Below are 22,290 nucleotides of genomic sequence, written 5' to 3' on the forward strand. Positions count from 1 at the left end.
CATTCACACGTTCCTGCGCTGGCTGGTGCATCTCCCGGGCCCTGACCAACGTGAGCAGCACTTCAAGCCACAGGGCCAAGCAAGGAGCGATTCTACTGCTCCAGAACACCGGGCCTCCTGCCAACTGACCACAGCCATGTCTGCTTTACAGCCCTGTGTCAGAGGCTCAAATTCATTTGGCTGCAGGCTACGATGTGTGGGGCAATCCACCTGCTACCTTCGCGGGGCTGACTTGCAGCCATATGGGCCTAGCATGACCCAAGCATGTGGTGTAGCAGGGAAATCATCCTCCACAGACCCAGACAAGTCAAGGAAAAGGAGAAAGGCAGTGAGCAGGGTTCAGAGGAGGCCACTCGCATGATCGGGGGGCAGCAGGGCAGGCCCCACGAGTGGAGGCTACGGGACCTGAACCTGTTCAGCCTCCACAGGAGAAGGCTGAGGGGAGATCTGGTGGCCATCTACAAACTGGCCAAGGGGCACCAGCAGGCACTGGGGGAGTCCCTGTTCCCCCGAGCACTACTGGGAGTAACGAGGAATAATGGCCATAAGTTGATTGAGAGCAGGTTCAGGCTAGACATCAGGAGGCGCTACTTCACAGTCAGGGCGGCTAGGATCTGGAACCAACTTCCAAGAGAAGTGGTGCTGGCTCCTACCCTGGGGGGCTTCAAAAGGAGGCTGGATAATCACCTGGCCGGGGTCGTTTGACCCCAGCCCTCTTTCCTGCCATGGCAGGGGGTTGGATTTGATGATCTGCTCAGGTCCCTTCCGACCCTACCTACTATGAAACTATGAGCAGTGGCAGGCTGCTATGGTCTTTCAAGAGCATTCATGAGGCCAGTGAGATACTTGGGTGCCAGCAGTGGGAAAGCAGGAACTTGCTGCCCCTGCCTGTAAGTTTGCAAGGCATTGCAAGGGACCAGACAGGCCCAGCCTTGTGGGGAGAGGCCCTTCAGGAAGCAAAGGCATGGGGCTGCTTCCTGCATGGAAAGAAGCAGCAACTGAAGTGCAGCCGGTCCTGGGGTGCAGGCTGGAAGTCAGGAGCTCTGGGCATCAATGCGGGCTCGGCGTCTCATATGAGCCCCTGGACCTCGCCTTCTGGAGTTGAAATGGGGGTCAAGTTCCTCTCCTTCCCCTACTGACACGGACACAGGCACAGAGCACAAGGACTGGGGAGCGATGCAGTGGCAGTGACACGAGGACTGCCGGAGGAGGAAAACCCCTGACTGTGCCCGACTGGAACCTGCTAAGCCCGGCTGCCCATGGCAGTCCCCTTGGTGCGTCACTGGGCCAGGGCAGGCACACAGGCAAAGCTGTGAGGGGGAAGCCAGACCTCTCCCTCTGGATCAGTGAGTTTGTGGGTCACGGGCACCAGAAAGGATGAGCGGGCCCACCCCCTTGTGAGCAAGAAGAGCCATCTGGCTGACGCTGCAGAGTGTGCATGTGGCCCCACTGGGGGAGTGCTGCGAGACTGGTGCTTGCCAGGTGGGCCCGCAAGCTCGGGAGGGTGCTGCATGCTTCTTACCAGCCGGCTGGCATCCTGCAGCTCTGTCTGCAGCCTGTGCATTGCGGCCTCTTTCTTCCGCAGCTCGTCCTGCAGCCCGGCCGCTCTTTGCCGCAGCAACGCCTGCTCTGCCGCCTGCTCCTCCCGCTCGCACACTGCTGCCTCATGGGAGAGGCACTCCCTGGCACGCTCACTGCTCTTCAGGCTGGCCACCCAATCCTCCACCTGGCGGGAAACACACGGCTCACTGCAGGGAACCGCAACTCACCCAGCCCAGCCACCCCTGCCTATGGGACGCTGTCCACAATGCAGTGCTGCATGCTGTGCATGCGGTGGCAGTGGCTACACCAAGGTCTGTGGCACCCCCCGTCCGACTGCGCAGCCTCCATGGCTGAGAGTGCAGCAAAGCAAAGCAGAGACAGCCTGTGGACACCAAAGCCCCAACTAACCACTCTCACCACTGTGGCATGGGCAGTGGGCACCGTGGGGGGGGACAGGTCGTGTGTTATTTCCCTTCCAATGCAAACTGCAGCCTATCATGGAGCAATTGCCTGAGGCACAGGAAGGGACATGGGAGTCATAAGGCGGTCAGCATACCTGGGCTCCTGGACCCTGGGGAACTGTACCGGCCACTCCAGTGCCTGGCTGCCACGGGCTCCGGGGCACGACGGATGGCTAGGGCTGCAGCCTGATGGGAGCCACACCCAGGCACAGCTCCTGGGAGCAGAAGTCCCCCCACTCCCTCTCCATCGGGAGCTGGAAACTCAGTCCTCTCTGGGTAGCACCCATGTGGAACGGCCATCCATTTCCCCTGCCTGGAGGGAGAGTCCCTGGAAGCCCCAGCTCCGGTGATTTATCCGGGTCACAGCGAGGACAGGCGGCTAACTGAGGTTAACAGCTTTCTCAGCTCCATTTCAGAGAGACATTAGCATGGGGGCCACATTCACACAGATGTGCCATGCAGCGAGCTGCTGGCTGGGAGAGCTCGCCATCAGGCAGGAGGGACCCATCTGACAGGCAGGGCTGAGCAGCCGGCCCTCCCGTAAAGGGCAGGCCCATAACTCATGCTCCTGGTGCTAAATTATGCTGACAGGGCTCCACAGCAGATGCCCTGCGGCAGCCTCCAGGGACTGCTGGTCCCCAGAGCTTATGAATGCTACAGACATGGAGGTGCTGCCCCTCCAGGCTCCCTCACTGTCTCCCTTTTCTCTCCAAGTCTCCTACCCTTCAAATTCCCATTCTCTGCTCGTCATTCCCTGCCTCTCAGCAAGAAAACCACCGAAAAAAACAAAAAGCATCACAAGTCATGATGAAATCTCATGATCTGACAGAGTAGTAGTAGTAACACTGAAAGGGGGCCTGGTACGACAGAGAAGAGGATGCATCTGGGATTCAGAATGACCTTAATAAACAGGCAGAATGGTCCTGGGTTAAATGAATGAGATCTGGTGAGGACAAGTGCAAAGTCCTGCATGCTTTGGATGGAACGATCACGGCACAAGTACAAAGCGGGGAACAACTGGAGAGGCTGACGAACTGCACGCGAAGTCCCTGGGGTCACAGCCGACCATAGACTCAGCAGGACTCAAGAGACTGCTCTTGTTGCAAAAAAGCAATAGTATAGTGGGCTGCATCAACTGAGCATCACCTGAAAGCCAAGGAAAACAATTCTTCTGCTCTATTCAGCACTGAGGCCTCCCCTGGAAAACTGTGTTGTGTTTTGGGCTCTGCACTTCAAGAACTGTGGAAAGATTAGAAAGACTTCAGCAGAAAGTGACAAAAATCAGAGGCCTAGAAAACATGACCTACAGGAAAAGCCTGGAAGAGCTGGGGATGCTGAGACGTGGGAGAAGGCTCAGAAGAACCTCAAGACGGACGGTAAACCTGTGATAGAGCGAGGCCCCAGGAGCTCGATTTATGTAGCTTAGGGTCAAGGCAGGACTGGCTGACAGTGCATGAAACCCTACGCGGGGACAGACACTCAGGAGCAGAGGACTCACCTGCCTGGCAGATAAAAGATCTACAAGGACCTGACCAGGGGCGGCAGAAATGAGACAAATGCAGTAAAGAAAAGGCGCACATGTGAACTGCAAGGGGAATTCACCATGCAGATCACATACGCAGGCCTGTGCTGGTGCTGCGCTGGGAAACATTTGAATCCAGACAGGATGCTCTTCTAGAAGACCAGTTCCAGCTCAGTCAGGACTCAGTCCAGGGCAGTCCTACGGCTGGCATTCTGTGGGAGGTCTGATGAGAGGATCTCTGCTTTTATCACCCCTGAATCCACGTACCAGTGATGGCCTGTCCTGTGGCTGGCCTCAGGCTGAAGCTAAGCCTCAACGCTACAATTGTTCTTTTCTCCTTTAGGTAGACTGGCACCACATCTGCTTTCTCAATGCCTGGGTGCCCATCCAGACTTTCTGAGCGCAGCTGCCAGGAGCTGGCGAGCTGTCAGCTGGGCCCCTGATGGGGCAGGCAAAGCTCCCCTGCCCAGCCTCTCACCTGCTTTCCCATGGTATCTGCTGCATTCCCATACCTTGTCCTAGCGCTCAAGATGCCTCACCTCCAGCAGCTGCTCTCGCTGGTGGGCTCTGAGGGCCTCATTCTCTCCTTCCACCTGAGCCAGGCGTACATTACACTCCGCAAGCTGAGGAAAAAGGCAAACATGACGTGAGCCAATATGACAGGTGTTCAGCTCTGCCCGAGGACTCTGAACAACACAGCACGTGTGCAAGCCTGCAGCCAGGGCGCCTCTCCTGTGTCCTGAGGGGCCTGGACCCCAAAGGCTGGGCCTTGTCTCAGGAAGGGGTGTTGCTGCCTGGTCAGTGGGTGCAAAGGCCTGCATTCACCAGCAGACAGGAGCCAGGAGCCCTGCCTGCCTCTGCTCTGATGCCCCAGTGAAGGGGACGTCAGGGCTGGGGTCACACCAGTGCTAGCTGCAGGCATCCTTCACATGTCGGCGGCAGATGCACGAGGAAGCCAGTCAAGGCATTGCGCAGCCACAGGGGGACGTGGCCCTGGCTGGAAAGAGCCGAGGAGCAGGAGCCTTGGGGTATGTGGACGGGACAGTGGGGAGTTCCTGGGTCCAGCGCTGTCAGGCAGGAGCTCCCAGACACGGGGCCAGCGTGGTCTGGCTGGGATCGCCAGAAGGCCTGGGCTGCCGGTCACCTTTCAGCCACAGGATGTTCCACCTCCAGCTGCTCGCTCCTCTGTCCTGGTCAATTATGCAAATGGCAAAATTCAATATCCTGCCTGCCAGTTGGGAGCCTGATAATACCAGGTTCTGGGAACCGGCCCGTCGGTTGGAACCGCCGGCTGCAGGCTTCACCTGCACACAAAGGAGCCAGACTGGGCTCGCCCGCAACATGCGGGAGCCCCAAGGAGAAAGGACAAGACAGTGCAGTGACCAGGCACAACACAGATGCACGATTAGCAGCACCCTTACACAGAGACACCAGCAAGACACACTAGGCAAGGGAACATGTGCGCTCAGACTTGCCTCCCTTCACATGGAAGCAGACATAGACAAATGCGCACAAGACCCACAACAACGGCCACCTTGTGAGCAGCTTGACTACATGCAGCTCTGCCCACATCCACAGCACACACAGACACACACACACACAAAACAGTGAATGACTCAAAAGCAAGAGGACCAACATGCAGCGAGACTCCTCCAAGGCAACCGCAGCACTGCAGCACCAACCAGCTGTGCAAAACCCAAACCAAACCCATCCTGCGGCCGTGTGAAAACAAAATGCATTCCCACTCTGCCATGCTGCCCTTGCCCTGGACCACCTCTGCCTGGCGGAGCGTTCTCCCTGGCCGGTGTGCTGGGACCTTGGGGTCTGTTTCCAGTGGTGTTTCAACCTCTGATATCCTAAGAATATTTCATGACCCGTTTGCTTAGGCTGGTGGGCATTGCCGAGTGAGGCAGGGCACAGGGTTATATATGCAGGTGCAAAAGCAGCACTGGCAGGGATTAGTGGCACCAGTAGCTGCTGTGCCAAAGAGCCTGCTTGCTGTATGGATCCAAACAAAAGCCATGGTCCAAATCCCATCGCAACTCCCGATGCCGGCAGGGACAGCACGCAGGGAGCCTGGCTGGCTGGGCACTGGGGAGGCAGGGCTTCCCGCCCAGCCAGGCGCGCACCATCTAAGCAATCGGGCGGCTCCAGGTGGACTCTGAAACTGATGCCTGAAAACAGAGGATCTGCAGCAGGGCAGAGGCTAGAGCCACACATGAAGGAGGAGAGGCAAATCCCGGACACTGACACGGACTGTCACAGGGAGGCCCCTGGTCAAGGCTGCAGTCGGCCAGTTCAGTCCTGGTCTCCCCGGGGAGCACAGATCGATACATCTGAATGAGCCTCATCTCCTGGCAAACACTTAGCACTGTTATCACCAATTAAGACGGCTCTGCCCCAGGATGACGCAGTCCTGCCCCATCCTCCACAGGGCTGCCCTGGTGCTCTCCCTGGGAGGGGCTCAGCAGCAGGGTGCAGGGATCAATACCCAGGACATCTGCTCGATCACAGCGGCTACACCCGGGACCAGCAGCTAGCGAGACAGCACACATCTGAAGCCAGCAGCGCCATGGAGCTTCCCCTCGTTTTCCGGTGCCTCACCTTCCTCGCTGGGAGCTGCCAGGCTCCACTGCCAGGTCCTGAGCCCTTCCTCATGCTACATGCTTTAAATGAATGTAGGTCCAGGCTCCTAATGCATTAAATGAAGTCCCAGCCAGGCCCACAATGCTGGCACTGGAGCTGCAGCAAAGCAGAGCCTTCCCTTACCTGCCTCTGAGACTCATCCTGTAGCTGACGGCTGGCCTCCACATCTTGTTCGAGCTGCTGGATCTCGCTGTGCTTCTGCTCCAGTTCTGCCTGCCTCTCCCTCTGCTTGGTCTGCAGTTGATAGATCCTCTGCTCTTGAGCATCCAGCTATTGACCCGCCCAGGGAAAGAAAGAAAAAATGGAAAAAAAAATCAATTAATACTAAACGGCTTAACAAAACCCCGAATAGCACAGGCCCGATGCTGCTGGGGGTGGGGATTGTCGGGAGGAGAAACACCCCCGCCCACTGCTAAAACCTGATGTTCTGGGGACAGGAAGCCAATATGGTAGGTGTGATCTGACAGGCACGCCAGCAGCAGCACTGACACGTCCCAGGCAGGGAGGCTGCAGACGTGCCGTCTGGGGCACCTGGCCTCAGCGCTCTGTCTCGGGGAGGCGTTGCAGAGCGCGGGCAGGGCAGTACACACCAGGTTCTTTCGGTTAAGCACCACACAGCAGCAGGCTCCCTCCTGGCACAGGCTTGTGCTGCAGCACCAGGCTACTCTGCCCTGCGCGGGCTGCCCTCCCAGCACTCTCCGCTGGCACCACCTGCCTGGAGAGGACAGAGATGGGAGCCACGTACCTCGGCTGCGAGGCCATCCCCTTTGTCCTGCTGGAGCAAGAGCTGGCTCTGGAGGCTCCGGATTTTTGCATCTCGGCGTTCCAGCTGGAAAGAGTTTACATGGGGAGGGAGCAAGCAAGGATGGTGAATGTCAACCACTGAGCAATTAGCATGACAAGACTAAAGTATTGATCTGCCAAAGCTATCTGTGCTGCTGCAGCCCCAAAGGGGGAGCAGGTCCCCGGCACTAACCCGGTGTCTCAGCTACCATTGCCTTGCTGTGGCCAGGCAAGTCCGTGCAGAGGGCCGCAGCACCAGTGGCTCGGTCCATGAGGGCCAGGAGAGACAGGAGACTGGGACAGGGAGGCAGCAGATGTTGCTGGCCACACCTGCTGTTGTGCATTAGCCTGGGCCCTTGAAAACCCTCTGTGATGACTGGCCGGCCCCAGCTGGGCTTGAAGCAACACCCACAGGTGACACTGAAACCCCAGCACAGCAAGCCTCCCAGCACAAGGGCACCTCACAGGAGAGGCAGACACTGGGAATCTGACCCACACCAGGACTCTGGTCTTTATACTGAGGACAAGACAGCCCTGATCAGGGCCCCATGCATAAGGCAGCAGTGGGAAGGGGAGCAGGAGGAAGCAGAGTTGCCTCCAAGACTCAGAGGCTCCCTCAGGCCAGGGCAGCAGGCACCGCTTGTGTCCAGAGTAGGGGCTTCCCCTTGGCTGGGACTGCCATGGGCCTCAGTGCTGCACCCTGTGCCCTTAGCACCGTGCCCGGCTGTGGCTCACGCCAGCTCCACACCCCGAGGTGCAGCACTGGCAGCAAGGCACGCCTGCACGGGGGCTCATTTCTAGGCCATGTGGCTGTGATGGGGCACATGGCTCAGGTGGGGCTGCGAAGGGCCTTTACCTCTGCCTTGAGGAGCTCGCTGGCCTGGGAGCAGGAGAGCTGGCTCTCAGGACAACACGGTGCCAAGGCGCTGCTCACCTAGAAGAGGACCACCGTGGGCGTTAGCAAGGTGCTAGCCCCCCCACTCACACCAACCTCGGCCCAGGCACCTCCTGTGCTCCAGGACTCTGCTCCCCGCCCCCAGCGCACGCCAGCACAGCCGCCAAGGCTGGCACCCATCATGGCCCCTGCAGCTGCTGCTGTGCTGATGAGCCCCAAGTCACCTCCATGTGCCCAGTGCCCATTCAGGAAGCTGTGCGGCTTTTAGATAGGCATCTAGCTGGGGTCATCTAGGCCCAGGACTCTTTCCTGCCTATGCAGGGGGTTGGACTCGATGATCTATTGAGGTCCCTTCCGACCCTAACATCTATGAATCTATGAATCCTCGGCAGGGGCTGGCTTCCATCATCTCCCTGCAGCTGATGTGTCGCTAACATTAGGACTCGCTGACACCGTGCATCATGGAAGCCACAGTACTGCTGCTAGCACAGTTGTGGGCCATGCCAAGGATATGCTTGCTACAACTGGCCTGGGTAGAAGGATGTTGAGGCAGAGGGGGATCCTGAGGAGGGCCTGGTGCTGCTACCTGCCTGAGGGCCTCACAGGCCAGGAAGGGCCCACCGTGCTGGTGCTGTGCAGACTCATGGTGACGAGTGTGTACCTCCTCCACTTGGCCCCTCAGCCCCAGTCTGCCTGGAGAGCCCACGAGGAGCAGGCTCCACCTGCCGGACACTTGCACTGCCCCTCTCCAGGTAGCATCATCCTCTGGGCTCCAGGGGTTCTTGTCTCACACTCCTGTGCCAGGGGCAGGCTGGTCTTATAAGCAGACCAGCCTGGCTGCTCACCTTTCCCCTGTCCTCCACCAGGCTCAGCACCCCCCGAGCCAGCAGGAGAGCTTGGCTGAAGCCGGCTGCACCCCACGACCGGCACCTGGCCAGCTGGCCAGCACACGGGAGCCAAGGCGTGTGCAGTTACTGCTCTGCTACCAGCTGATGGAATCCAGTGAGAATACTAATATTAATTAAAAGCTAATTGATTAGTAAAACATATTTACTGAAGACTGTCACCCAGCTGTCAACATCCAATAAATACATTAATAATTAATTTGTATATAATTAACATAAATTCCTAACATCTAAATTAAATCTGTGTTGGAGACTGTGTTGCGATCACAACATGTGGCTCCTTCCAAGCCCTGTCACATGTGTGCAGCCCATGTTGGCTGTGGAGGGAACTGCTTTAGGCTGAGGGAGCAGCCTGTGCACAACTTGGGTCATGCCCACGTCCAGAGCCAGCCTGCAGCACGGGCACATGGGCAGCCCAATGGCGACCCAGGCACCCTCGTGCCAAGTGCCAGTGATGGAAATGGCCTCTGCAAGTGCTTTGAGCACCCACCGACTTGAGAGACGCAATGATGCTGTTATTGGCTGGGAGCCCTGGGACTGGCAGGGCCTGGAGATGCAAGGGCTGCCTCTTCTGTCCGACCGAGGTCAGCACGTTCAAGGTAACTGCTGGGAACATCCTGGAAACCGCTTGTCTGGGAGGTTGGGATTTCCAGTCTTCCCTGCCCCAGAGACCAACCCCATTATTAGAAGGTTTCATGGGCGATTCCCTGCCCATACGCAGGAGGGAAGCAGCAGCTCAACCCTGGGGCTGGCTGCCCCGCTCCAGCAGGGGCCCTGAGCAGCCGAGCTCCGGGGCGCTGGCACAGCTGACACGCAACTGGCCTGTGGGACTCGCCACTCCACCGTGTCCTCAGCTCCGCAGCCGCCTGGGTGCATGACAGAACAGCCGTGGCACCCTGTCATGGAACCATGCAGGATGCAGCGTGGCACGGTGCTCTGGGGACAAGGGTGCAAAGCACCTTCCCATTCAGCACATGCCACCCCGACATCTGCCCTTGGGGGAGGTCCCGGGCATAGGTGGGCACAAGTCACCGCATCCCAGGCCCTTGCCCTCTCAGCTGATTGGGCTGTGTCCAAGTGCGTCTCCAGGCTGGGTCAGGGGCACGACTGCAGCCTGAACAGGAGGGAGGCAACTGCCCCTCAGGGTGGGCAGGGTGCAACTAGGGGACCAGCGCAGGAGGGGAGACCTGGCAAACCAGAGGGGACCCCCAGCGAGGAGCAGCCCAGGACCTGGCCTGAACCTTGCCTAGTTAGACGGGCTGCCAGAGGCTGGGGCCAGCTCAGCGTTGTCCTGCCAGAGGACAGAAGGGCTGGGGGAGATGCCGCACACCTGCTTGGTACTTGCAACAACAGAGCAGCAACCTCTCCCCTGAAAACAGGGGAATGAGCCATCACAGCAGCTGTTTGTGCCCAAAGGAACAGACACAGGGAGCCACAGGGCAGGGCTGCAGCACCTCTGAGGCTCATGGCATAGTCAGACAAAGGACTCTGTCCTGCTAAGGGCAGCCCTGCGATCAGAAAGCTCCTCACCCTCCTGCCAGCTGGGACCACTGCTCCCCTTCCCCATGCAGATGCAGATGCAGGCAGCCATTTGCTTGCGGCTGGAAAGAGGGTGACACATTTCGGGCGAGTGTCCCCCCACCCCTCCTCTCATTTAAGTGGAATCAATTGTGCCATTTCTGCTTTGCTTTTCAAAAGCAATTACTTTCACGTCATCTCTACAGGCATTTGCAGGGAGCAAGCGAGGCTTGATTATCCATCCCCCACCCTGTCCCGTGGCTTCAGCAGCAGTGGCGAGGTATTAAATTAAATGAGGTGTCTATAGAGCAGCGATGGTTTGGGTCAGAGACGCTCTGGAACGCTGTGCGCTGCTCTGCGCCCGCGTATGTAAATGGATGTATTAAAACCACTGATGTCAACCTGCAACACTCGTCTCCTCTGCTCTCGGGTGATCAAAGCTGATTGCCGAGGCAATTACTGCAAAGGAAAAGAGAATCAGGGCCTCCTGCTCATCCCTCAGCAGCCGGAGTTTAATTGCTTGGTGTAGCTGAAGCAGCGGCTCCTGCTTCCCTGTGCATGGGTGCACCCGGGCACACTCGCACACACAGTGGATGATTTTGGGAAGGGGCAGTGAGAAGGGCCCTGAACAGGGGAAGACCCCAACATGGACAGTACCAGCGCATTACAGTGACTCAAACTGCTGCCGTAGGCCAGTGCTAGACAGTGCTGTGGCACCTGGGCTGCCCCTAGATCCCTGTCGTGGGTGCTAGGTGTGCAAACATGATTCACAAAGATAAACCCACAGGTTTCGGACAGGAATCGAGCGCCGAAAGCCTTCTGACCTGCTGCGGCCCAAGTTCTCCATGACACAAGACTTGCTCTGTTGTTGTTTTTAGTCAGCAGTAGAGTGAAAGCTCTGAGCTGGCATTTTCTGAGGGGGCCGTTAGGCTGAAGACGGGGAGAACTGCTAGCCAAGACTGATGGTGCTGGGGACAGCTCCGGGCCACGGCCTGGCTGCCCCTCTCAGTGCCTCGCCCTCTCCCAAACGGGAGCAGTGAAATCCCTGTCACTGCGGCCAGACTCAGAGCAACGTGTCCTCCTGCTCCGTATCCCGCAGGTGCTGCACGGGCTTCACACCCATCTCTGCGCAGCGGCAGTCCTCCGTCCCCCTGCGCTCCCTTCCCCTGTGGTTTAAGCAGCAGGAAGGGCTGGGGACAAGGCTCTGCTCCCCAGGGGATGCCCCACACACAAGGCAAACCCAGCCCTTTTTTATCACCTTCTTCTGGTCTCTACATGCACGCCCTGCCTTCAGGGGCTCACACTGCATCCCCCAAGCAAGCAAGCGAGCTGAGCTGAGCTGAGCTGAGCTGCCATGTGGACAGGCCCTGCTCCATCTGGCGAAAGTAGAAGACGTACCTTGGGTACAGATACGGGGCAAAGCATGCAGCCCCCAGAGCTGCGGGAGCAAGGGCAGCCTAGGGACTGTGCACAGTATCCTGCCAATGCCTCTGGAAATCACAAGCCAAGCCCCAAAGATGCCGAGCGTGACAGGATGAAACACACTGGAGCCCCTCCATTTCCCTCCTGGGTTCTGAGCCTTTCCAGGCACCTTTTCAAGCTTTTCTCCACGGCCTGGCAAGCTAAAGCCGACTGGCGGCACGTGAAGGCTGGCAGTGATGCAGCTGCGGGACATGCAGCATGTATCGCGAGAGCCCACCCTCCCTGCAGCACGGGGTGGGCCTTGCTAGTGGCTTGCCCTGGCTCTGCGTGGATCCGAATTTCAGCCCAAGGGTGTGATGTGTTGTACAAGCTGCCTGCCTCTCCGTGGCTCGCTGGGAGCGCTCAGAGCCCCTCCCCCAGCCGCACGCTGCTGTGCTGGTTTCATTCAATTCAACACTTGAGGGAACTGCAGATGAAATGTCTCTGAATCTAAATTGCCAGCGATAGATCTCACAGCCTATTCTGCTCTCCCCCCGCCGGCTCCCCTCAGACAGGACTCTCGCGCCCGCTGCCTCTGGCTCTGGCTCTGGCTCTGGCTCTGCCTCGCTCGGGGTCTGTGGCACAAAGGAAACAACAGAACAAGCAGCCCCGTGGTTTGCTCCCGCTGCCCCACCTGCCCAGGTAGCGTGGAGGGGCCCGAGCGAGCGCGTGGGGTGTCCACATGGGGTAGGCACCGGCCTGGGGAGGTGGCAGTAGGAGGCTGCAGACCCTGGCGAAGGAGAGGAGGGCCCTGGCTGCACACAGCTGCATACAGCAAGCCCCCCTCGCTGGGCAGGGCATGAACAAGGCTGAGCACAGCCTGCCCTCCACTGCCTCCCAGCTCACTGGGGAGCTGACGGACTCCGAGTCCCACCCCGTGTACCAGCTGGGGGTAGGGGACGTGCCACGCTGGCCACTGGGCCCTTTGAACTCCACCTGCCTCATCCCAGTTCTCCCCTCTGCCCACATCTTCTTGCCCCCATCAGATCCTCCCTTGGGGAGGCCTCGGGATGTGCCTGTGGTCCAAAGCACGTGGCAGTTTCCGAGAGTGGAAGGGGGGCTGTGAACCAGCGCTCTCCCAACACCATTCCCGAGAGTACGACAGGGGCTGCGGGCTGCAGGGGCAAGCAGCACAGTGCGACTGCCCCCTCCATCCCTCTGCCCGCCTGCCCCAGGCCCTGTGCATGGCCTTGGCAGTGGGGAGACAGAGGCAAGGACCTTCGAATGGCAGCTCGTTCTGTTGGAGCAGTCTCTGCTGGACCTTTGATTAAACCTCCTAATTTCTACCCAAGCCTCTCTCTTTCCGCAGGGCAAGTTCTTGACCTGCGTGCACCGAAAAGTGGTCAAAGGGAGAATAACAAGGGGAGGGGAGGGGAAGGGCAGCAGCTGGAGACAGACGCACATGAGCTAGCAGGCGGGAGAGCTGCTGTGCAGATCCCTGCAGCAGCCGCCCTGCCACTCGCCTGCCCCCAAGCCCAGCCTCGTCACAGGGCCTGGGCTGCGCAGGCCTGCTCGTTGCCCGTCTCCAGGCCGCTCAGGCCTTTTAGACGGCAGCCGTGGCTCAGCTCCTCAGCACCAGAGTGGGGATCAGGCTGGCCAAGCGAGTGCCTGTGGCCTTGTGCAAGCCTGACACCTGTGCTGTGACATCAGCTCACCTGTGCGGGTCGTGCCGGCACGGTCACAGTGACCTCTGGCACCAGGAGTGGGCACTGCAGAGGGCCCAAGGGCCCCAGAGGGGCAGGACGATGGGGAGCCATGCTTGGGTGCCCACATGGTGCCATGCAGGGACACTGGACCCATGGTCAGGACAGCATCTTCCCGTGTCCCTCAAATACACAAATGCAGCAAGCAAGCTGGACTCCTCACCTGGCCCTATGATTTCACTCACATCAATGGGCTTTTCCCTGACCTACACCACACACCGGGCAGACTGCACGCAATGGGTCACGAGAAGGTTAATGCCACCCCAAGGAGCAGAAATCCCCTCCCCAGCAGGGAGATGCCAAGATCTGAGGATAGGGCCTGAACCCTCTGGCCTCACGGGCAGTGACCAGCCCCCCAGGCTGCAGGAAGGTTTCTCCCAGAGACGAGGCATGCACGTGGCTCCTCTGTTATCTGCCCGGCGTGCATAGGAGAGGCAGCTGCCAGACAGGGCCCTACACATTTCCTCAGAAGAACACCTGTCTGTGGGAGTCTGGCACCCAGTGGCACGGGACCAGGGGCCTTGCTGAGGATGGCTGCCCAGGCAGGCCCTATACGGAGCCAGGGATTTGCACCTGAGTGCACAGGGAGAGACTGACTGCCACCTCTGAATGGCTTGGCCTCAGCAAAGATGCAGCATGCTCTGGCGGAGTGACGGGGATGGCATGCCACATGAACCATGCCTGGCACAGCCCGCGGGCGCTAGCAGCAGCCTGGCTTGTGGGGGCCAAGCTTCATGCTGGAAGACAGGAACTGCAAGTCCCTGCTCCCCACGTCACAGACCACGGCCTTCCACCAGCATTACTTAGCCATGTGCTGCACCCTGCCAGGCAGCCAGACATCCTCACTGCCAGGGATCAGAGGCCCAGCCAGGTCTGAGTGACATGCGCCAGGTCACGCAGTCACCGTTAACAATGTCAACCAGAGTCGCCCTCCTGAAGAGATTCTCTGCCATGGGCACCTCAGATACGAGCAGCTGCACGCCAGCCTCCTGCCGCTTACAGTGCCTGCCAGGGGCAAGCCACGCAGCCAACAGCCCCAGCTGGCACAGGCTGCTGGCAAGCATGGTGCAAGCGGTCCAGGGAAGGGGGCACCTCTGGACATGGAGCTGCTGGCTGCAGAGAAGGAAGGGGTAATCTGCGGTCCCTGCAACTCCTGGTATTCCACTTCCATGACCGGCTCCATGGAGCGGAGACAGAAGCCCAGCAGAAGCAGTGACAGCAACAGCCACGGAACGGAGGGAGCGTGCAAGGGGCTGCACTACAGCTCACACGAGCCGTGGAGGGCACTTACCATCTGCTGCAGGGACTGGATCTTGGTCTCCAACAGGTGCTTCTCTTGCATTTCGCTTGCTGCCTCCAAGTCCTTCAGGGAAATTTCCTGGTGAAGGCCCGTGATGATCTGCTGCAGCTCCTGGATCTTGGCTTCTTTCTCCAGAACCTATGAGAGAGAAAGCCGAGGTGTAATGCCCTGGAGCAGGAGGGGCTGGCAGGCAAGTGCAGAGTGCAGCTTTATCCACAGCAGGGTCCTTGCGCACTGCAGTGCTACGACGAGAGCTGTCCCCCAGGCTCTAAGCTTTGTCGGAACGATGCCGCCAGCCCCACAACTCTCGGAAAACTTGACAAGGGCACATCAAGAATAAGCTGCAGCAAAATCATCTCTGGAGTTTACAGACAACCTGAAACAGGCAGCTGCAAGGTGTGGCCTGCCCCATTCAACTCCACAGGGGTTACTCCAGGATATTAAAGGCACTGAGTCACAAATCAGCAGTGCTGATAATTCAGAGCTGATGCTCACAGAGATACCCAACGAATGTGTTAGCTCCGTGACCCTAAAACGTCAAGCATGAAGGGAGATTAGAAGGGGCGTTAGCTCAAATGATAGAGGGGGGAATTAGCTCAAATGGTAGAGCGCTCGCTTAGCATGTGAGAGGTAGTGGGATCGATGCCCGCATTCTCCAGATTGTTTTGGGGGTTGGACTTGATGATCTATTGAGGTCCCTTCTGACCCTAACATCTATGAAGCTCTCAGATTCCAGCTGCCCACCACTGGCAGCTTCTGCAACAGTCCCCCATGCCATGAGTGCACCCTATTCAGTACAGACTGCTCGTTGCCAGCTAGACAGGGTAGCAGGATAAATCGTCCTCTCTCCAAACCCTGGCCATTCCTTGGAGAACATCCACAGCTCCAACATAGCCAGACCCTGCCCTGCCACACGTTTCTGGCATGAGAGCTTCATGCGCCCGGGACATGTGGCCAAGCAAGTGCTAACATCAGGGCTTGCAGGAAAGGGAGAAGTGGATGCATGAGCACAGCTGAGCCCGCCACCGAAACAGCGCCCTTATAGCCAAGGAGAAGCAAAGCTGCAGCTTGCAGTTCTTGCCAATTCTTCCTGAACAACTGGAGATGCAGCTAAGACTGAACTGTGTCCCGTTGTGGACCCCCCACTACAGAAAGGATGTGGTCACATTGGAGAGAGTCCAGCGGAGGGCAATGAAAATGTTTGGGGGGCTGGGGCACAGGACTTGAGGAGAGGCTGAGGGAACTGGGTGTATTTAGAGAAGAGAAGACCGAGGGGGATTGAATAGCAGCCTTCACCTCCCTGCAGGGGGGCTGCAAAGAGGATGGAGCTGGACTGGTCTCAGTGGGGGCAGATGACAGAACAAGGAGCAATGGGCTCAAGTTGCAGCAAGGGAATTTGAGGTTAGGTATTAGGAAAAACTCTCACGAGGAGGGTAGTAAAGCACTGGAACAGGTTACTCAGAGAGGTGGTGGGATCTCCATCCTTGGAGGTTTTGAAGACCTGGAGAGACAAAGCCTTGGCTAGGATGATGTAGTTGGAGCTGGTCCTGCTTTGAGCAGGGGGTCGGACTAGATGTGACCTCCTGAGGTCCCTTCAGCCCTCATTTTCTATGATACATGATCGGACTTGGGCCAAGCTTCAGCGATGGTCTCTGCTCCCATGCTACCCCTACTTCCGGCCTGCACAGATTGCGCCTTGCCTGCTCACACCTGTGCAGAAGGCTGCCGTCACGATCAGCTTACCAGGCCTGTGCTGTTACCATGTGCACCCCTCCCTCCCTCATCTTTCAAGGCTCTCCGTGGCCCATGCCTACCGCATCTGTCGTCTCTCCTCCAACACTGAAATCGAGTCCTGCCCCATCTGGCCTGACGCCATCTCCTTGTTTCCCGTACTCCCTCTCCACATCCACCTGTCCTGTCATCTTAGATCAGAAGTGCTTTGGGGCAGAGATGGTGCTTACTGGATGTGGTCCTGGCCCATGATGGTGACTCCCGGGTGCTGTGGGTGATAAGCCACCCAATCTTCTCTTTAGCAGAACAAGGGGAGCGGGACACCTCAGTGCCATTCAGGAAGGACAGAAACACTCAGAAACAATGCATGCTTGTGAAGCCTGTGCAGATTACACCGTGTCCCCTCTCCCGTCACTGCAAACAGACTCTGCACGCACAAGCCAGACTGACCCTGGTGAGGTGCAATGAAAACTGAACCCATCCCTGAAGAGTAGAGGCTGTCCTGGCCACAAGCACGGGAAGAAGGCAGCCCAGCTCGGGCTGTGCTTGTCATGTTCACAGATGGCCCAGACAGTCGTGATGCGCACAAATTGCACCTCTGCTGCACAGCCAGGCAGCCATGATCCTGTTTGCTCCATTGACTCGCCGCGTGACCGCGGGCAAATCGTTCTATAACCATGTGCCTCAATCACCCAGCTGAAAAATTGGGTAACAAGCAGGAACTCCACTGAAGAACCTCAAAGAAAATTGTTACTGCATCTATCTTGAGATTTCCTGGGGAAATCGGCTCCCGTCTCCTCTCTCAGGAAGGATTTCAGACTCGGGTGTGGGAGCCGGTGCAAAGAGAGGATCTGACGCACTCCTGTAAAGGGTTGATTATGTTTCCTAGAAAGAGGGAAGCAGATGGCAGGAAACAACAGGTGCTGGATGTGGCGTTTGGGGGCTGATACCAGTGGGGTCAAGGCTTGCTCTGGGGAACTGGGATCTCCCCATACCACTGGACAAGGAAGCAGATGGCACATACCCACTGCAGGCACGGGCGTCTTCCCCAGCCTGCGCTCCACATGCAAGGCAGTCTGAGCTCTGCCTCTGCCTGGGCTTCCGCTCTCACCAGCGACCCCAAATGCAGCGCAGCTTCTCCTCAGACCGCTGGCACCGATTCCCAGAAAGCCCTGTCCCGTGCCCCACGCTGAGGGGTGTGGGGGGCTGCCACACCTGGCTGCCAGTCTGCTGTGCCCTGCTTGGAAGCCTGACCGTTTCCCAGAGGAAGGATTCGTTACCTCGAGGCTTGCATACTGCGGAGACCCTGTGACCACAGTAACAGAAACCTAGCCGCACGGCCACAGGCTGCAAGTGTGGCTGCGCTGTCGGGAGCCGGGCAGAGCTGCACTGGGGCCAGGGGGTTGTCCTGCCAGTCAGGCATCAGAGCCCGAGCAGGGCCGGCGTGGCGGGGAGCACACCTCGCTGCACCTGAGAGCACGGCTGCGCTGCAAGCCCCAAGGCTGTCAGTCTCCGGGCAGCGGCGGTGGTGGCACAGGCCTCGTGTCTGACACACAAAGGCCTGCCTTGCGCCAGACTGCTCCTGGGAGGGATTGTAGGCGGCTGAGCCCTGCCCCAGCACTCGGGCTGCGTGCTGGCTTGAAAGAACCAGCAGCGAGGGCATGGCTCCGAGGCACAGCCAGCGCCCCCAGACCCTCGCCAGTCGCCACTGATGGGAGGCTTGGCGGGGAGAGCAGAAACTATCACGCAGATAAAGCGAGAAGGGAGGAGGAAAACCTGAACCTCGCTCTGCAAATGCAACCGCTTTGTCAAAATAAGAGTCATGGCGAAACTCTCCTGCCACACACCTCCCCATTCTGGGAACTGTTCAAGCAGAGACCGTTCCTATTAGCTGCCAAGTCTGCACGCAGGAGGGAGAGACTCTGGCATAATATCTGCACAACAGCAGCTCCATGCAAACACCATCCCTGTAATGGGAAATATTAATGATGTAAAGCAGCAAGGTCACACGATGTGTCCAGGCAGCCCTTGGAAAGGCACAGTCTCTGCAGATATTACAGAGGAGAGCTCAGAATTGCTCTTGGTTCATTAGGCTTTGCCTGAGGGTTTTTCTTCCACTATTAACTACAAACAAGGTTCAGGTTCTTGTTACTCAGTTCCGTGCACACAATGCAAAAAGGTGAAGGGCAAGGTTTGCAAAGAGCCATTTGTAAATATGCTAAGATGATTCAGACGTGCTTTTAGAATCCATCAGACGCTCTGCGCAGCACATCACCATCACCCTCGACAGGAGCGCAGAAAAGCGGTATTGATACGGCCACGTTTCTTCAGCAAGGAACTGTATACCCACAAGGGTAGAGCGTCTGCCCATAAATATACACGCCGCACAGCGCCGCACAGCGCAATTCCCTTCCCCCTAGGCACTGACACGATGCTTCCCCACAGCCGGCCTCCTTCTCCCAGCTTTATGACCCCAATGAGATGAGCTCTCACTGTTTTCTTCCTCGTTACATTTTGATATTTCAAAGCATGGCCCGCTTCTCACTCCCATCTCCCTGCTCCACATTATTAATGAATTGGAAAGCAGACATCATTAGTTTTTGGAGACCATTTCTTTTAAAATTTACAGAACCCTTCATCTGAATCCCCAGAGCCAGTCTGCTGTTCTCATCTTAGAATCTTATTAGCATCATATCTTCTGTATCCTGCCATGCAAACTGCATTGCTATGCACTTTCTAGCACTTGACCCTTTTGCGGACGGAATTAATTTCCTCTTTGAAGATACAGCGGCATGCTGTTGTGCTTGTTAAAGACAGAAAACTCAAGCAAGAAGATGGGGAAGGCAGAGAAGAATATTCTCAGTTCAGCGCTGGCCACTGAAGGATTGTGTAGAGGCAAGCTGAGAGAAAGGTTGGTCAGGAGAAAGAACAGGTTGATGACTCTTTATTACCAAAAGCGTGTTGCAAAAGAGCATGTGGATAAACCGCCTGACAATACTCGCTGGGAATTTTCATTTTCACTTCCATGGCGTGTTTCTTGTTGGCAGCGGTCTCTTCGCCTGCGTCCCTCCACCCGCTTCCTGTGTATAACAGGTCCTGAGACTTCTGGCTGTACAATTAATGCAAATGCTACAAAGAACTGGGGCTCGCATTCTGCTCAGCGCAACCACAACAGCAGCAAAAATACGTGCTGCAGCTGAAAAAAATCTCCCCTACAATTATATTCTATTGAAAAGCCCCAAATATGGCAACATCACTAAAAGGCTTCCCACCTCAAAAAGCAAAACATTTCTATGAGAGGCGTAAACTGGAGAACTTAAAATGTTTGCCGGTCAGTTGGGAAGAAGTAAGTCTAGTCCTGCATCCTGCTCTGTGTGGAAAGCTCTTGTATCTCAGAGGGTCGGTACCACTTTGGGTCTCTAGTGTAGTTTTAGCAGCCGCCCCACTCAGACGTCACTGACTCAGGGAACGACGTCCCCATCCTCCGAGACTGAACAGAAAGGAATTTAAAAGTTCAGGTTTATAACAATTTGCTGCAAGACTACAGAGGCTAGGGGCAGGACAGCTGAGCAAGGGCTAACCCTCAATCCACAGGGCTGCTAGCCTGGGACGGGGTTTCAGAGCGGGACAGGGCAGCCCAGGTGAGGGAAGCAGGATGTCCAAGTCTTGCACCACTAGGGAAGCTGTTCACATTGGTGGCGACAGAGCTGATACCTTGGGAGGGCCCTTCGAGGGCCTATGTGGATAGCACGGCAAGGGGATTCAGACCGGCTGGGCCCACTGCCACATCAGACATGCCAGCAGCACCGACCCTGCCAGTGCTCCCAGAGGACCTAACGAACACCCCCTGGCGCTCGGAAATGGCACGGCGGTGGGCCGCTTGGGGCACCTGCAGCCCTTGGTGATGACAGGGCTAAAGCCTTCAGGAAGCCTGCCTTGCATAAGCTGTAAGAAGAGAAGAACAAACTCGAGGGACCAGTACCCAGGGAGCTCCTTCACACAGCGTCCCAGCCCTGGACACCTCCGCGCTACTCCAGCTCTGCCAGGCCCACGTCATCGTGTCTGGGCAGACACACACCGCCTGGGGCTGCAGAACAGGCAAAGGCTGGCTGCCACCTCCCGGGACCTCTACCGGCCTCGACCACGGCTCTGGCCAGTTGATTTGTGGCAGAGAGGGAGCCTAGCTGCTGCTCTGGCCCAGGCCCCCCGCGGTCTGCAGACTCGTACGCATTCTGCAGGAATTCAGGGGAAGGCACTGCGCTCGCAGTATCGACACCGCTGTCCCGGGGATACCAACGGACTGAGCTGTGAGTCTGTTCACACCTCTTCCACTGCTGCCTCCAAAACTGCTGAGCGAGAGAAGACTGCCGCTGCTCCGACCCCGCTTTCTCTTTGTTTACTGAGCACTGCCAGCAAACTGGGGGGACGCTCGCTTGGGGCTCATCAGATCGGCAGGCAGCATTCAAGAGGTGCAGCACACGTGCCAGACACAAACTGGCAGAGAGCTTATGAGTAGCACAATGAATGATCTATAGCAAGAGCCATGGGCAAGAGCTCGCCATTAGTCTGGGGCCGGGTAATGCACTCTTCAAGTACATTACTCACCAATCCATCAGGCAACTGCTATGGAACCGAGAGATTCCAGCACTTTTAAATCTGTAACGTGATGGCTGCCAGCCCGCACTACATGCCCTAGGTTACAAGGGCACGGGGGAAGACAATTCATTTTGTGTCATCGCCAGTATTTCTTCTCCTCCTTCTTCTGTGTGTACTTAAGAAATGGGCCTTCTATTATCTGCAGATTAATAGCCGAGAGAATGCTCTGGTGTCTCGATTAACATTAACTATTGAGAAAGGCTTTCAAGGAATGCCTGGCCGGCGCAATCTTCATTAGTTGGAGTGAGCAGGAAACACTCATGGAAACAGATGTGATTCCTTCATTTCCAAAAAGTGCTGCGTACAACAGGACGATGCTGAGAGAGTGCTCAGGTTAGAGCCAGGCTCAGGAACTAGGAAAGGCAAGAGCGAGCGGCTACTGTGACTGCAAGCAGATCCATCACCGGTATGCGCTGGGGTCCAGTTTTTAATTACACAACACACTGTCCCCAGAGGACTCCTGACTCATTCAGCACACAGGATGCATAAGCCAGTCAATATCCCTTTTTATCCGCGCCAGTCAGTGTGTGGCCCCAGGTCTCTTTTACTGCGCAACCCTCAAATCCTGCACTGAGCACAGCAGTTCATTTACTCATGGGAGTCCTCTGGCATTTGTCAGTGCACTACCCAAGTGCTCCTTTGCAAGGAACGGGGGCATTGCCCCTGTTTTACAGTGGGCAACAAGGACGAGAGATCAAGGTGCAGAAAGCACTGCTACGTTCAGGGGCCTGACCAGTGCTGTCTAGGGCCAGGCTTTTCATGGGTCCTAAACAGAAACAGGCTCCAGCTGCAGCTGCGAGGGCTGAGCACTCCTGTAGACATGGCCCCAGGTGCTGCCAGCTGCACACTCGGAAGAGGGGAACATGTGAGCAGTGGCCACCTGCAGAAGGCCTGTGACAAGAGACTTGCCCAGTGACCTACGTGACACTGATCCCTGCAGGCAAGGCCGTCAGCCCCAGGCAGGCCCACCCTACCACTCCAGTCTACAATAGCCGATTCAGGATGGATCTCTGTGAACCTGGGCCAGGGCAGCACTCAACACCCCCACCCCTGGCACCATGGCTTGCCCCCTCTGTGGCAGGGCACTGTGTGTGCTGCCACTTTAAGGGCCTGGAGCGGGCAGCCACCAGGTGCCTGACGAGGGGAGCCCTTTTGGAGCTAAGGGCT

The 22,290-nt window shown here is 57.4% G+C and overlaps 1 protein-coding gene across 1 annotated transcript in view; it reads right to left on the bottom strand.

Annotated features, from left to right (window-relative positions):
- Positions 1-22,290, bottom strand: part of LOC102370021 (putative ciliary rootlet coiled-coil protein 2) — a 106,820-nt gene that overhangs the window by 14,883 nt on the left and 69,647 nt on the right. The window contains exons 6-11 of the mRNA XM_025192226.1: positions 14,728-14,874; positions 7,811-7,888; positions 6,917-7,000; positions 6,295-6,441; positions 4,065-4,148; positions 1,523-1,726 (exon numbers count right to left, since the gene is read on the bottom strand). Coding sequence (XP_025048011.1) covers positions 1,523-1,726; positions 4,065-4,148; positions 6,295-6,441; positions 6,917-7,000; positions 7,811-7,888; positions 14,728-14,874 — 744 coding nt within the window. The remainder of the gene's footprint in view (positions 1-1,522; positions 1,727-4,064; positions 4,149-6,294; positions 6,442-6,916; positions 7,001-7,810; positions 7,889-14,727; positions 14,875-22,290) is intronic.

Source organism: Alligator sinensis, unplaced genomic scaffold (assembly GCF_000455745.1).
Source record: "Alligator sinensis unplaced genomic scaffold, ASM45574v1 scaffold1060_1, whole genome shotgun sequence".
Lineage (NCBI taxonomy): Eukaryota > Metazoa > Chordata > Crocodylia > Alligatoridae > Alligator > Alligator sinensis.